The 15,093-nt window shown below is 39.4% G+C and overlaps 6 protein-coding genes across 6 annotated transcripts; 1 reads left to right on the forward strand and 5 right to left on the reverse strand.

The window, feature by feature from the left end:
* Nucleotides 1-445: 445 nt before the first annotated feature.
* Nucleotides 446-1,939, forward strand: BEM3_1 (Rho GTPase activating protein; the record flags this gene model as incomplete). Its single annotated transcript, XM_064820373.1, has 1 exon — nt 446-1,939. The coding sequence occupies one exon, from the start codon at nt 446-448 to the stop codon at nt 1,937-1,939; it is 1,494 nt and encodes a 497-aa protein (XP_064684293.1).
* Nucleotides 1,940-2,015: 76 nt separating this feature from the next.
* Nucleotides 2,016-2,670, reverse strand: ATC70_000968 (uncharacterized protein; the record flags this gene model as incomplete). The annotated part of the gene is made up of 5 exons (XM_064820374.1): nt 2,016-2,072; nt 2,128-2,227; nt 2,298-2,410; nt 2,466-2,534; nt 2,593-2,670. 5 exons carry the CDS (start codon nt 2,668-2,670, stop codon nt 2,016-2,018), a joined length of 417 nt encoding a protein of 138 aa, XP_064684294.1.
* A 380-nt stretch (nt 2,671-3,050) lies between these two features.
* On the reverse strand, nt 3,051-4,161 carry ATC70_000969 (uncharacterized protein; the record flags this gene model as incomplete). The annotated part of the gene is made up of 6 exons (XM_064820375.1): nt 3,051-3,297; nt 3,359-3,464; nt 3,531-3,691; nt 3,760-3,862; nt 3,921-3,993; nt 4,054-4,161. The coding sequence occupies 6 exons, from the start codon at nt 4,159-4,161 to the stop codon at nt 3,051-3,053; spliced, it is 798 nt and encodes a 265-aa protein (XP_064684295.1).
* Nucleotides 4,162-7,252: 3,091 nt separating this feature from the next.
* On the reverse strand, nt 7,253-8,278 carry ATC70_000970 (uncharacterized protein; the record flags this gene model as incomplete). Its single annotated transcript, XM_064820376.1, has 1 exon — nt 7,253-8,278. The coding sequence occupies one exon, from the start codon at nt 8,276-8,278 to the stop codon at nt 7,253-7,255; it is 1,026 nt and encodes a 341-aa protein (XP_064684296.1).
* Nucleotides 8,279-9,431: 1,153 nt separating this feature from the next.
* SLC1_1 (1-acylglycerol-3-phosphate O-acyltransferase) lies at nt 9,432-10,582 on the reverse strand (the record flags this gene model as incomplete). Its single annotated transcript, XM_064820377.1, has 2 exons — nt 9,432-10,209; nt 10,269-10,582. 2 exons carry the CDS (start codon nt 10,580-10,582, stop codon nt 9,432-9,434), a joined length of 1,092 nt encoding a protein of 363 aa, XP_064684297.1.
* Nucleotides 10,583-13,794: 3,212 nt separating this feature from the next.
* On the reverse strand, nt 13,795-14,995 carry ATC70_000972 (uncharacterized protein; the record flags this gene model as incomplete). The annotated part of the gene is made up of 4 exons (XM_064820378.1): nt 13,795-14,484; nt 14,552-14,736; nt 14,807-14,932; nt 14,989-14,995. The coding sequence occupies 4 exons, from the start codon at nt 14,993-14,995 to the stop codon at nt 13,795-13,797; spliced, it is 1,008 nt and encodes a 335-aa protein (XP_064684298.1).
* Between the last annotated feature and the right edge of the window lie 98 nt (nt 14,996-15,093).

The following is a 15,093-nucleotide window of genomic DNA, read 5'->3' on the forward strand; positions in this document are numbered from 1 at the left end:
CCAAGAAAGACAGACAAAGAGGAAGTGAAAGCGCTTATCATTCAAGCACAATCAATATGGTATATGCATCGAGTTCATTATAAAGGAAATTCAAGTTATTGCCAAAAGTCAAACAAAACGTAGATATAAATAGCTGACTATACCCTGATCTCTAGGCTACATGGCGAAACCAAAGCTCCTTTGAATTCAGGAACTTCTTTTTTTGGATGTTGAGAAAGAGAAATAGACGGATCCCCTTATGTTTGTTTATTTAATTGGCCTGTTTTTCACCGTTAGGTAAGGATTGAGGTAGGAGAACTTCTATATATTAAAAATATTTATTAATCGTCTTTTCTCATCTCTTTCTTTCGCTTTCCTCTTTCTCTCATATCTGCTTTTATTATACGCTCCTTCTCCTCCTCCTCCTCCCCCTTCCCCTCAAAGCATAGACTGTACAGACAACAAAATGATGAAGCAACTATCCACATCATTTCTATCCATGCTATCCACAAAAACCAGAAAATCAAGCATTTTAGGCTTAATCCTGATATCACTCATGATTTGTTACACTTTACCATCTTCGACATCGACTACCACAACCCTAATTCATCACAAAAACTCAATTCAGCACAAGAGCGTCTCAACAGCAGCAGAACCGCCCATTATACCGTCCTTTGAAGAAGAGAGATACCTAGCTTACTTACCTCATTCAGGCCTATCAAATCAACGCATTGAACTGGCAAATGCCCTACTACTATCCCACATGTTGAACCGTACGCTCATCATCCCTCCTGCATTTTTAGGCTCGGTATTTGGTTGGATGAACAGAGCTCAATTAGAAGAAAGACTTGAATGGCTAACAACGCCAAAGAACTTCCCAAAGATTTGCCAGCGTCCAACACCAGGAAAACTTCGTAGTTATGTGCAGAGATCAAGATGTGCCGAATACCGCCATTTTGGTGCATTGGCGTGGACAGATTTACACGACTTTAGTCCGTTGCAAGAGGCGGGTATCAAAATCAGGTTTCAATCCGTGATCTCCATGAAACAAATCAAAGAGGATCTGCAGCTCAACGATACTGATATCTACCTGCATCAAGACGCTCAATTGTACGACTGGCGCTTATATCAAAATCACTCTGAAGCTGTGCAGCTGCTGCGAAATAAGCTCAACTATTTCGATTCATTCAGTGGACGTCGTTACTACAAAGTGCTATTGCCTCGTCATTTTCAATGTAGAACAGAAAAGCTCCTGTATTTGGGTGGCATCTTTGGCTCAACACGTTTCAATCTAATTGATTCCCAAGATAAACAAATGCAGGAAAAGATCAAACAGGTGTTACATTATCGTTTGGACACACCCCTGGGTGAAACTGTGAAAGCCATTGTCAACCATCTGGGTGGCAAAGGCTCTTTCACGTCGGTGCATTTTAGAACTGGTGATAATCCGTTCAAGAGAGAAGTGTCTGCCAACTTGAAAGCCTTTGTAAAAAATATGACAGAAATTGTGAGTCATGAGACCTATGTGCAACACCATGAAGAGAACGAAATTGTGGATTTAGCGCACCACTGTCTGAATATTGCATCACCACCATCTTTTAATGGCGATAATAGCAACAGCCAAGGTGATAATGAATATCAGTTCTCCGCACATAATTTGGGTAAGCGAGTCAAGGTATACATTGCCACAGACCACAGAGATCCTCGCGGCTTGACTAGCAGTTTGATGCCATGGTTTGACGAATTCCCCTGTACAACAGTGTTGGATGATTTGCCAGAACACCTGTTCGCCCCTTTGGATGGATTGAGAGATGTGGTGGTCCCGTCAAAGTCGCTCAAGAGCTTTCTGATACCTATTGTGGATGCAATGGTGGCTGCTCATGGAAGGCAGATATTAACGACTCCCAGATCAACGTTTTCAAAGTACATTGAGGAATTGCACCGTGCTTGGGTACAATGAGCAGTATATATATATATATATATATTCAAGTTTTTAGTTTTATTTTGTACATATATCAATAAAAAAAAGGTTAAACTTATGAATCAGCAGCAATTAATGCAACAATCATGCGGTATAAAAAGATGAAGAAACACTGCGTAAATCACGACATTAGTACGAGTATCCAAACACACACGGCACTCACTTACAATTAAATAAAAACCAAGTTTGATAAAGCATTCCTTCTTGTGTTGAGAAAGAGTACGGAAAATCTCTGTGGCATCATACATATGACGACCGTTCATGACCCTACATCATCATAACACCGTGTCAGCATGTCGTTTCCCGTCCTCCCAAATGAGTACCAGTATGCACTTACTTTCTAATATTATAGGCGGCCAAGGGAAAATTCAGCAGCATAGACATCCAGCTACCATTGACGAGGAACATGAAGAACAAAAATGCGTGTGCGCCCATTTCGGGTATAACAAACTATAACGCAACATGTTGGTACCGTGTCCTAGTGACCAAATGATAGATATCATACCTGGTTTAGCTTGTTACAAAGATCAATAGGGTTGATATAGTCACATTCTAAATCAGAAAACATGATAACCTGTATCCAAAGCGTTGTTAATCTCGACCCTGTTCCTTATGGGCACGAATATACATACGAAAAAGACCATCATGAACAACAGTAATGCAGACATAATAACCGCAAACAAAAAGAGCATTGCTTCGCCGGACATCATCTTGTGTATATTATTGCCTTGAGGAAACGGTTGCAAGTAGGAAAAATAGACAAGAAAGAAAGAGAAAAAGGAAAAAATTTGAAATGGCCCAGGTATAGAATATTAATGGTTGCACACGCAACTTGAAAGAAAGAGATGTCCATCTCCTTGTCTTTCCCGCCGCTTTAGTAAACTGTCTAGTCGAGTATTTCAGCCTCAATTAGCATGAAAAGGGAGCTAAATCGGCATAGCGAGAGTGCCTTATATACCAAGATGTCGAATTCACAATCCTAATGAAAATAACTAGTCGTATCACTGCATCATCCCACTCTACTTTGTGTGTGTGCAAAGACTTAATATCATTGTAAAGTACTTGCAAAAATTCAGTTTATTTCATCCATTTATACAATACGTTCAAGTTCTCTAGCATATCCTAATGTGCGAGTAATGATTTGTTCTTGAGGGATCTCTACAATGCTATCATCTTCTGTGCCAAAGTAAACCTTTTGTTCAGCTGGATTGACCTTCCATCCTCTCTCGTTTGCAAAATTCAATAGTTCCTCGGTATTCTTCAAGAACAACAAAGTGCTGGCATCGTTCAAAGGAAGGTATTCATAGGCTTTCTCACTGCAACTAGCAATTTCATGTCTATTCCCACACCCAATCTATTAATACTTGACATGTACACCCTGTATGTCGCCATGCTTACCTGATGGTACTGATTAAAATATCATAAAAAAACATGAATTCCTCTCCTTGAACAGTGCTTCTTGTGCTCCAGACCTTGTTGTAACTACCTTCCATCAAAAATTGCTCTACAAAACAATTTTGTTTTAATACTGCTACGTCCTTATGCTGGTTCTCTGTTTGTGCTAGTTTACCTAAATCAACTGCTTGCTTGATGAATTGATTTGACTGCAACTGATCAAGGTCAATTGTTTCGAGTGCAGTGTGGAAATCAGATAATCTATTTTGTGATAACAATCGAAGCAAATTCAAGCCGATAAGTGGGTACATTTGAGTTGAAGGAGGAAGCACAGATCTAAGGGTATGCGTCAAAGGTCAGTCAATGTGTAGTGGTTGAGAGTTTCTTGAATGGCTATTCCTTACGCAAGGTCGTGATAATATGTGTTGAGTTGAGCAATGTATCTTTCAAATGAGGCAATGTCCTTGATGCGAACACTGTAGTAGGCGCCTGCCTCCAAAATGTCGCCTATATCAAACAGGTTCAGTGTTTCAGTTGAGAGATACATACATATTTAAATACTTACGTGCGGTGACAAGTACATTGGGATCAGTCTTGCCTGCAACAGGAACGAATGCACCGAGTTCAATCAAACCAACCTACCATCGTCCATGAGTAAGAGCAGCACGCATGATGCCCCATTTCCACATGAAAATTACCTTGGCTTGAGTCAACAGTTGACCCACTTTTTGAAGATTGCTGGAGGAAGAGTTCAGTTCTTGCTTGAGTTGGTCACGAAGGACATCTAATTGTTGCACTGTCATCATTGTTCTCAAGTTGTATTTATGTGTGTTTATGTATTAGAATAGAAAAAAGAAGAAGTATGTGTACAATGAGGACGCGCATGCTATAAGAAAAGTTGCAACGTAATCAAGTCTACTACTCCATCTGTGACCATCAAGTGAGGCCCGCTCAGGAAACATCTAGGCACAATAGGCATGTCATTTCGGTAGCATCAAGAGGCTGCAATCCCTCGTTATGCGCCCTATCTCCTTAGAAACATCACGAACGAGTTTGCCTGATAAGAGACCTAGACATGTTGTATGAGGTTGGCTTACTTTACAGTATGTTTTTGACATAATTTAATCATGTTTGGTTGATACTGCATCATACTGCCAAACGCCAGCTATTCGGTTTTACCAAAGCTGAATAGAAATTGATTTTATTTTGATAGTATAGAATTATAATGATAAATGAGAGCCTCGCTAGAGATATATATAATATCGAGAAAACCTTGCCTTAAGAAGAGGTATTGACATTTGCACCATCCAAAGTGGCTGGTTGGCTCTAAACAAAGAAATTTATATGCGAAGAGTACTGTTTCAATGACATTGACCAAAATGATCTTCAAGTTCTATGCTAGCTTGTGCCTGTCTCGTAAGAAATGTGCCCGAGATGTCTTTTGATTTGCACCAGAGATCTCCTATACGTCGATATCTATTTTGTAATGAATAAATATATTGACAGACTTGATCATAACAAGGGCAATAGAAAGCTTTTACGCTAATCTATAATACCTTTTGTTTCGCAAGTTTCTTCTTAGTAACTCTGAAAATCTCCACTGTCTTCATGAGACAGATACCATCAATTTTGCCAGCAAGCAGCTGCCAGAACTGATTAAACTTTGCTCGACATTTTGTTGTGATTTGTTGTGATTTGTTGTGATTTCATGCCGGTTATTTCAATGTGGATTGAGTGAATTTTTTATAGCAGGACTATTCAAAAGAATGGACAAACTACAGACTGCCATGAATAAGATCTTTGTCAATCATCTTTTAAATGTCGATCTGGACATTACTCGGCACAGTGACGGCAGCGAAGAAAGTTCGATCGAAGATAAGGCGATAGTGAGCCTTTCCAAACGAATAGTGCCTTCATGATTAGAAGTGCATTGAGTTTGCCAGCCAGCCCCACCAGCCAAAATTATTTCAACCCCAGAATCATAATCTGTTCCAGATTGGCCAAATTTTAACATTTTTCGACTCGATCGAACTATTTTAACGGATTCGACTAAGTAAAACATGGTGATCGCCCTATGCTTCTTTAAGATTTTTTGGCGTGCTTTTCAAGGCGCTTTCAATGGTACCCAATAAGATGGATGTTTTGAATAAACTTACTGAGTAATTTACGAAAATATGAAATAAGGTTTCTGGCCAAAAAGTCGAGATTTTACATATCAAGGTCCCACAAAGATGATTTCAAGGGTTACGTTGGATCGATAGAAACATTATGATTCAAGATATACCATAGTAAAAGTCTTCGTTATCAAGGTGAAAAATGCGATCGTTTGATTTTCAATGAAAACCATAAGGGGTACCTCATGCTTTTTGGTCGATTTTTGTTCATGTTTTTTTGATCCCCAAAAAGTTGAGCAAAGGTGTCAGAAAGTAACTCCTAGATGAAAGCAATTGTTTGGTGCTATTTTGGTTGTTTGAAACGGCTCCCAACGCGAAAAAACGCGGCCCAAATAAACCTAGATTTTGTTATGTTTTGCATACTATTCAGTCTTAAGAGGCAGTGCTATTATCCTGTAGGCCTTTATATGAGTTGTTTTCACTAACTCAGATGCAGAGCATCGTAAAAGTGTCAGATCTAAAGTTGCAGTTTATTAAAACTGCTAGTAGCTGCTATTGCCTGCAATACAGATTGTGTTTGTAGGACTGGAAATACGCATCTCAACACCAAGCTCTTCAACAAGACGTTTGTATCGTTGATACTTGAAAGTCAAAATGTGTTATGTTGTGGCATAAAGGAATGGTTTCTGCGCAAATACTGTCGGTGCCACTCAAACTGCATGCACAAAGCCAGATTCCCCAGAAAACATGTTTGATTCAGGTACCCGCCCCAAACTTTCTCAAATTGCATTTCAAATACATATCCTACAGCATGGCACATATTTGCTATTCCGGGTATCCGACAGCCAGCAACATGTGCAACGACGAGGCGGATGCTCATTAAAATTGTGGTTACACATTGAATAGAAACAAGAATTTGGAAAGGGAACTTTGGTCGAGACATTCTTTAGATATACAAGTTTTTAGATTATGTCTATCTTATCACAGTTGGCTTGCTTTGCCTGCCAAACGTTTGTCATTTTTGGCGTATTACTCAACCGTAATGGATCCTACAGCCGAATACCATTATGCTACATTGCATTACCATGGCATATTCAAGGGGTTGCAATTAAGAAAATGTGCTTCTATTTTTCTAGGAAGCTGTATGTACATAATCTATTTATAACATGGCAAACAATTAGTTGCAGAAAATTGATTTTGGGATTTTAGACAATGACATTATTGTTTGTATCCAAGTGTGTCTGTACAATATGATTTCATTTTCTTTTTGTGTAGTATAAACATTACATCTAGCAATTTTTATGATGCTTTAAAGATGTAGTAATGAATCTCAGACCCATCTCGAGATAAAAAGAAGTCTTAAGATGCATCTCTCCGAAGAATCTCACCTCCTCTGGATCATAGTCTTGGCATGAATATAAGACATCCATGTTGTAGTACTTATCTGATCATGTTTAAAAGGCAGCGTGAGCGATTTTGATAAATGCAACTACCGAATATCATAAAACTCAACAAAACTGATTGATTTTGTAGTAGCACAATGACCATATGATTGAAGAGCTAAAACGACATCAGACGATGATAAAAATAAAAAACAAACTAGGGTTTTGGATGTATGACTTTATAGAATAATGGGAAAAAAGTTTATTCAAGTAACAGAGAATCGCTATTAGTGGAAATTGGTGTATGATACGGTAAGTCAGAGATATGAAAAGGTGATTGCGAGGGAATATAATTAATAGTAGAATATACAGTGTAGAAAGTAATGCTTTTCTTTGTTCCTTTAAACAGCATTAATAGTGTTGTTTGGTAATCTGGAATAGCCATTGATTGTCAATTCAACGTCATCGTTATTGAGCGACTTCTCCAAATCCACATCTAATACGGGAGGTAGGCCCATGATTTGTCTAGTCCATTGTTGGATAGCCTTACCCCAGATGACTGGCACGAGAGAAATGAAAGATACAATCAAGAGTTTCAACACCAATGACACTGAAACGATGTCAGAAGTAGAGGTTAAATCACCCAAGACATCACCGGCTTGGGCACAGATAAAGTTGTACGGCATTGAGCCAAAAAAGGTGGACCAAAAGAATGGAGATACAGGAATGTCAAGCAAAGGAGACACCAAGTTGATGAACCAGTAAGGCGAAAATGGGAACAATCTAGCAAAGAGCAACCACCAGAATAGACCACCAGTTTGTCTCTCTTGTTCAAGTTGACGATTTAAAGGCTCGGCTTTACGGGCAAACCAAGGGACTCGAATTAATGGTTCACCCACCAAGATGGCTAAACCGTAGGCCAAAGTAGCACCACCAGCAGTTAATAAACTTGTCCAAACGGTGCCCATCGTTATACCATAGAGATAACCTGCCAACAGGTTTAACAATACAGAGCCTGGGATGCTGAAAGCTTGTTGCCATAAATACAAGACTGCAAATACAAATGTAACAGAACCATATCCAGTCCAACTGTTCTTGATGAGTTCTTCCAACTGAAGTGCTGTTTGTTGAACATCTTCTAATGTGCGGGGCAATCCGATATCCAAGACGACATGCGCTAATGAGATCGAGAATACGAGTGATAACACACCAATGGCAACAAAAATGACTAGGCGAGGTACTAGCTGTCTCCAAGTGGGAGCATTTTTCGACAAAGAATCAGTTCTATAAATGACTTCATCATCATCATGTAATAAATGCTGTGTGGATCGCAGCGACTGTTGCTGATGCTGCAAATCGAGTTCAGAAAAATCGTCTATTGATTCCCTTCCAACAAAATATTCTGAATTACTGTTATTTTGTAACATGTTTAGTTCGTGAAAAGAGAAGAAATAAAGAACCTCCATTTCACAATGTTTCCCATTTTATAGAGCCAGCATTTTTAATGATACCGAAACGTGGCCAATTAAAATTTTTGGATTAATTCAAATTTCTGCTCTGCATTCTCTTTTTCTAAACAGACGGCCCGAGTCTTTTAGCGATATTTTGACTAAATTTAGATGCTCTACAAAACATGGATGATAGATGGCAAGCTGCCTTGTATTTTATTCGACTGTACAGAAAGACATCAGATGTTGACAAAAAAAAAAAAATTTAATTAAACAAGTATCACATCTAATTTACATAAATTGCTCGGCCAAATGATCCAAGAAATCTGTTCGCTCTGAACTGATTAAGGTAATTTCAGCTTTGTTTGAACTGAGAGTCCATGTTTCTCAGCTTTAAAGGAAGCAGCGTTGATTTAGGGGCAGATGAAATAAAGCATTCCATGTGCTCTACACATTTGAATGTCCATCTCTTATTGTGATGTGTTGTTTCTTATATAGAAACACACAATGAGATTCGATTAGGTTTCATTACCATCAGATCATACTTCCATTGTTTGGATATTATCAAGAACAATGAACATACTTTAAGTGCCATGATATAGCAAGAGTCTTTATTAGCATTTCTACATTTGCTACTAAAATTACCTCGTAATACAGGTCTATCATTATTTCTGGCATTCTCAGACGAGTGCATCAAGTTGAATGACAATATGTGTATCATTCTAAGCACATACGAGGGTTTATTTGATGTTTGAGAAGTGCGGATGTAATCGCAGAGCACGTCGGGTCACATCACCGACATCAGGCGAGTGTTTACATGTCAAGATAATGAACACTGTATCAAGATTAAAGAAAAATTCCGAGCATATATGTTAGTTGGCATGAAAGCGTTTGCTCAATGGAAGTCTCCATGAGACAGGCTGCTGAAGACAACATGAATACTGTGGACCGGTAAAACGAAAATGCCGCACAAAGCCGCAAATCATAAATTTGATCCTATCAATGGATATCCATCTTATACCAAAGTAATACAAACCTTCATTTGCATAAAATACGTTTTAGTGTGTTAATATGACACTTTTTATTATTATGGATATGTGAAAATGAAGAGTTATTATACAGAAAGAGAGATTTAGTTGACGATTTGAACCTTCAATGCGCCAGAGTTACGATCATGTGTCTTTTCAAATGCTGCAAGAGCATCAGCGAAGTCATAGGTATCAGTAATCAGATGCTTGATATCCAAAATGCCACTGGATAGCAATGCAATAGCACGAGGGTATGTATGATGATATCTGAAGAGACCTCTAATATCAACCTCACGCATAGCAAAGTTGTTGACGGGAAGCGTTTGATCATTCTTTCCTACACCCACAAGTAGGCAGGTGCCAGCATCACGAGTAGCCATAATAGCAGTTCTAAAAGAGCTCTCGATACCTGTGCACTCCAAGGAGCATTCAGCACCTTCACCACCAAACAGGGCACGTAGTTCCTTGGCTGTCTCTAATTCCGAGTTCTCCGGGTTGATCTTGTATGTCATGGTAGCGCCCATCTTCTTTGCATAATCCAAACGGCTTTGGTTAACATCAGTAATAGCAATGGGATGGACACCAGTGGCCTTGGCAACAGCCAAAATCAATAACCCAATAGGGCCACTTCCGGCAATCAACATGGATCTACCGAACTGAGCTCTCACGCGATCAACAGCAGCGATAGCAACTGACAAGGGCTCCAGTAAAGCACCTTCACCATAAGAGATGTTGGCAGGAATCTTGTGCAACCAGCGAGCAGGGTGAGTAATATATCTAGCAAGCTGACCATCATAAGGAGGAGTAGATTTGAAGATAACATCTGGACAGAGATGGTATCTACCCATCATACATTGATCACAAGAAGAGCAAGGAATACCACTATACACATACGATCTCAGTACAAGCAACTACCCATCACACATACTCGACCAACTTACGCTTCGACAGCAACTCGGTCACCTACTTGCAGCGTAGTAACACCCTCGCCGAGAGCAGTGACAATACCAGCACTCTCATGACCGAGTAATTGAGGAGCACATACAGGAAAGATACCAATCTCACCGTGCTTCCACAAATGAACGTCGCTTCCACAAATGCCAGTGCACTTTACCTGTACCTGGACATGACCAGCAGGAGGTTCAGGAACCGGGATTTCGACCAACTGGAGATCATTCTTCTCTTTAAGCAAGACACCTTGGTTGATGGTATCCTTGGTAGGAATAGTATACTCACTTGCAAGGGCAATAGACATTTTCTTTATTGGTTTTTAGTAGGAAAAAAAAAGAAAGTGAGTGTGGGGAATATGTGATTGAATTTATATTAGCTTGAAAAGCCTATTCCTAGAAATTCTCCTTTAGGCAAAATGGCCCATTGCTAGTGGGATTGGACACAATATCCCGAATAGTTTTAGCTTTCCCTCCGTATGTCAAGATCCTCTCCCTTCGTTCTTTTAGACCTCCATTGCACCCCAACATCAATCCCTCCTCGATTATAAACTATGATTTCTCGATTCAGAATCTTTTCCTTATAATTTGCGTTTTATTTACTTCGACAAATCAACGTTCATCTCGACGAAATGGACTATGCAAGTTCATGGAAACTCTAGAGTCCAAATTATCTCCTTCTGAGGCTTGATGATACATTGCACAGAGTCTACGTAGAAAGACAAACTGCGATAGAGTCGTAAATATGAACGTTTCAAAGAGCAACTTGTATAAAAAAAGTAGTTAATACTGTACAAGGGCAAAACACTACTTTTGAAAAATGAATTAGAGCTTGAGAGAAATAAACAAGAGACTGCGCGATGTGAAGTAACGGCTAAGTGGATGCAATATAGGTATTGCTATATTGGAAGATTTCAGGTCCAAGTCTAAACACAAATCACATACTTCTTTGGTAATAGATTGGAAATACAAGCGGGGCATTTTCCGTGGTGTATCCTTCCCTCTTCATTGTTGAAAAAAGAAGGCTGAGATCTTTGGTTTCCGAATTTGTAGTATATGCTTACTAACCGATCAATCTCGCTACGGTCGATGACGGCGTCGCCCTGTGGGCTTTCACCGAAGACATTTCAAATCAGAGATACCAAATCCGGCATATCAAGTAAATTATAAACAATTAATAGTAAAAAAAAAAAGGCTATATCAAAGTCAGGAGGAGGAGGCATCCATTCGCTGATGCTGTTCTTGAGATGGCGACATAAAGCTGGTCATGCGTAAATACAGCACTTGTGTAAGATCTACAGCGACTTTTTTTGAGATATTGTCATTGCAAAAGACACCTTCATGAGTCAAAGCTCTCCAAAGAAAAGTATTTGCACTAAGAAATTGTCCTTTCAATTCCATGATCCCCATTTAATTAGCATTGCAATCATCATTGTTAGCAACAGAAAGGCATTTAGGTCAGCCAGCAGCAATGCCGCCACCAAAATTGATTCAAACTCAGTTTATTTTTTCTGCTCAAGATTGAACAGGTTTCGTGTTTTTTTCGACTTCTTTAATCTATTTTGTAATATCCGACTATATAAACTGTAATGATCATCCTACGCTTCCTAATCCATTCTTGAAGTACTTTTCAAGGCGCTTCTAATGGTGCTGATTGTAATAAATGTTTTGACTGAAATTACTGAGCAATCTAATAAAATTTGAAATGAGGTTTTTAGCGAAAATAGCCATATTTTGCATATGAAAACCTCATAAAGGTGATTTCATAGGTTGCTTTGGATCGACATAAAATTTTTGACTCAACATATACTATAGTAAAAGTCTTCATTTCAAGATGAAAAACGCGATCGTTTGGTTTTCGATGAAAACCATGAGGTACCCCTCATGCTCTTTGGTCGATTTTTGGCCATGTTTTTTTTTGGCCCAAAAAGTTGAGCAAAGGTGTCAGGAAGTTACTGCTACTTGAGTACAATTGTTTGGCGTTATTCCAGTGACTCAGAAAGGTCTATAAGTCAAGATATGAAGACTTGAAAACTATCAAATTTTGTTCTATTTTTGCTTTATAGCTTTATTTACACGGAGTGAATCTCATCTTTGATAGCTGTAATTTTCTGGAAGAGCAGTTCTGCAACCTGTGCAATTTTTAATTCGAATAAGAGTCATATTGATAGTGGTAAAGCTAATTCATGCAAATTTTGATGAGCTATGTTGTTGGTAAGCTTATTAGCAATGGTAATGAAAATCCAAATTTGCTGCTTGAATACTATGGTCTCACACCCTTGCTTCGCTACGGTAAAACCTTCTTAAGGTCAATGTTGCCAAATGTTGCTTTGAAAACACAAATCACTCAAGCAACAGTCAAATAGGTGGCAAGAAATCATTTAAATTGGATGCGTTATATTCTTGGGAGAAGAACTTCTGGTCTCTGACTGGCCGCGACGACGTTTTTTCATAGGTTTCTAGTGTGTTATTAAAGGATTACATGATTATAGCGAAACAAGAAGCATCTATTTTCGATATGATCACACTGGAGAGCCGGAACATGTTGCTGGTAGCAAAATAAGACAGGGTTCGTCAAAACAATGTGGATGTAGAGTTCAAATCAAGTTGACCAAATGGAAGAGAGTGTCTTCGTTTAGTGTGATAACTCGATGCACAACCATCCTTGTGATGAGCGTGATTTTGTCGGTCATGCGGCTAACCGCAAAGTAACCAGGGAGCGCTTGGCTTTTATACGGGACGAATGCAACACAACGTCTGTGATAAGACTAGCGGCTCTAATGGAAAGGTTGCGACGGAGATTCCCTACGCACCATTTCCACCTCACTTCAATTTACAATGCCAGGGCAAAACTTGGAGTCTCGTCGCTCAACGGTCGTACACCAATTTAAATGCTCATTGATACAATAGCTTCCATGAATGAGTACAAGGTTGATGTTCTTTACAACAACAATGGGGAGCTACTCGGCTTTCTACATTGGTTTCTGAGTTGGGCGAGGAATGTCGAACTGAAATTTTGCGCATTTGTCCAAATTCAGTGCACATCTCGAACGCACAGGCACAATGGGAGGTCAACTCTGCTGCGTTCACCGACCTAAAAGAATTCGATATGCCTGATCAAGAATTAAACTGCAATCGATGTGATTCATTGCTTTACATTTAGATTGATATGATTTTCAGTGGGCTCAGATGTGATTCAAGTCGTTTGCAGTGATTTCAACCTATAATTTTGATCTGCATGATAGAAATGAGGGGTGCACACAAACATTCAATTTAACTACAAAAAAAAAAATCATTTGTGGATACAAAAATTGACCCAGACAAGAAATACGTCAATTACAAGCAAAATTCATTGATTTGTATTATATGCGCCACATAATCTTTATAGCTATACAATTTTATATAAAGATAAATTCATATGGGAAATGCCAAGTTTAAGTCGTTATCGGATACTACAGTTTCTACATCGAATGTGAGCTATTGCAGCATTTAATATCAAACGTTGATAAGCAGATTGCCTTTAAAATTTATTGCCCAAAACATTTTGAACAGCTTCTAAAACTCGTCCATGAATATTAGCCTTGGAGGCAATGACACCCTTATTTTTCTCCAATGTACGGCCAATAGAGAAATCGAGAGGTTGACCATGGATGTCAGTGACCTTTCCACCTGCCTCAGTGACGAGGACATTACCAGAGGCATGATCCCAAATCTTTTCCACATAGGCCTTGCTAGTGGGCAGACGCAAGTAGATGTCTGCATCACCGCGAGAGATAGAGCAGTATTTGGCTTGACTGTCCATGCGAACAGGCTCACGAGTGATGCCCAATAATTGAGCAATCTCAACGGCATCCGAGTGAGATGAATGGGCTGCTTCTACAGATTCACAGAAAGTGGCTTCTTCGGTAGATGATATGTCAGCAAAGTGAATAGGTGATTCAGTTTCGTTTGTAAATGTGCGTTGGAAGGCGCCTTGTCCACGGACAGCAATGAAAAGAGATCCACGCTCACCCTCGGGATGCTTGTGATCCACTGGCAAGTTGGGACAGCCTACAACACCCAATTGAACGATACCGTCTACAATGAGTGCTAAGCAAACTGCATACTGTCCACCACGCAGGAACCCCTTGGTACCATCAATAGGATCTAAAGCCCAATGGCGACCTTTGGCTCCACCAATGTAATTACCACGATCAATAGCATCTAGAATCTAACGAGTGCGTGGTTTTAATGATACGTTCTAATGGTGCCTTTCCTCCTCTCATACACCGACTTACTTGCTGTTCAGAGAGCTTCTCATTATCACTCAAGACACCATTGGTCAAAGAAAAGACCTTTTCTCTCAATGGTTTACCCTCATCACCTTGCAAATCCTTGGAATCCTCTTCACCCACAATAGGATCTTCAGGAAAATGGTCCTTAAGATAGGTGTTTACAATAGCTTGAGCTGAGAAATCAGCAACTAAACATGGATAAAACGCATTGAATACTCTACCCCTAATGTTTACACACACACGCTTGTTGCTGTTTACCTGTAACAGGAGACTTGTCGTTCTTGGTCAAAGTCTCGTTGGCAACCAAGTGTTGAAATACGGATTGACACACTTTGCTGGCAGTCAAGACAGCTCGGATAGCGACATTTCTTTCTTTAGCGTACACTATGGCATAGCTTGTATCAGGCTTTCGAGTAAATTGAGCGCGATATGTAGCTTACCTGACATGGTAGAATAAGTTTTATATGTGAACAAAGAGGAAGGGAGGGCGCTCTGCTTGCTGGTTGCTACGAATATAAATCTCGAAACGTTGAACATCATCTAGA

Source organism: Mucor velutinosus (assembly GCF_035048745.1).
Source record: "Mucor velutinosus strain NIH1002 chromosome Unknown tig00000041, whole genome shotgun sequence".
Lineage (NCBI taxonomy): Eukaryota > Fungi > Mucoromycota > Mucoromycetes > Mucorales > Mucoraceae > Mucor > Mucor velutinosus.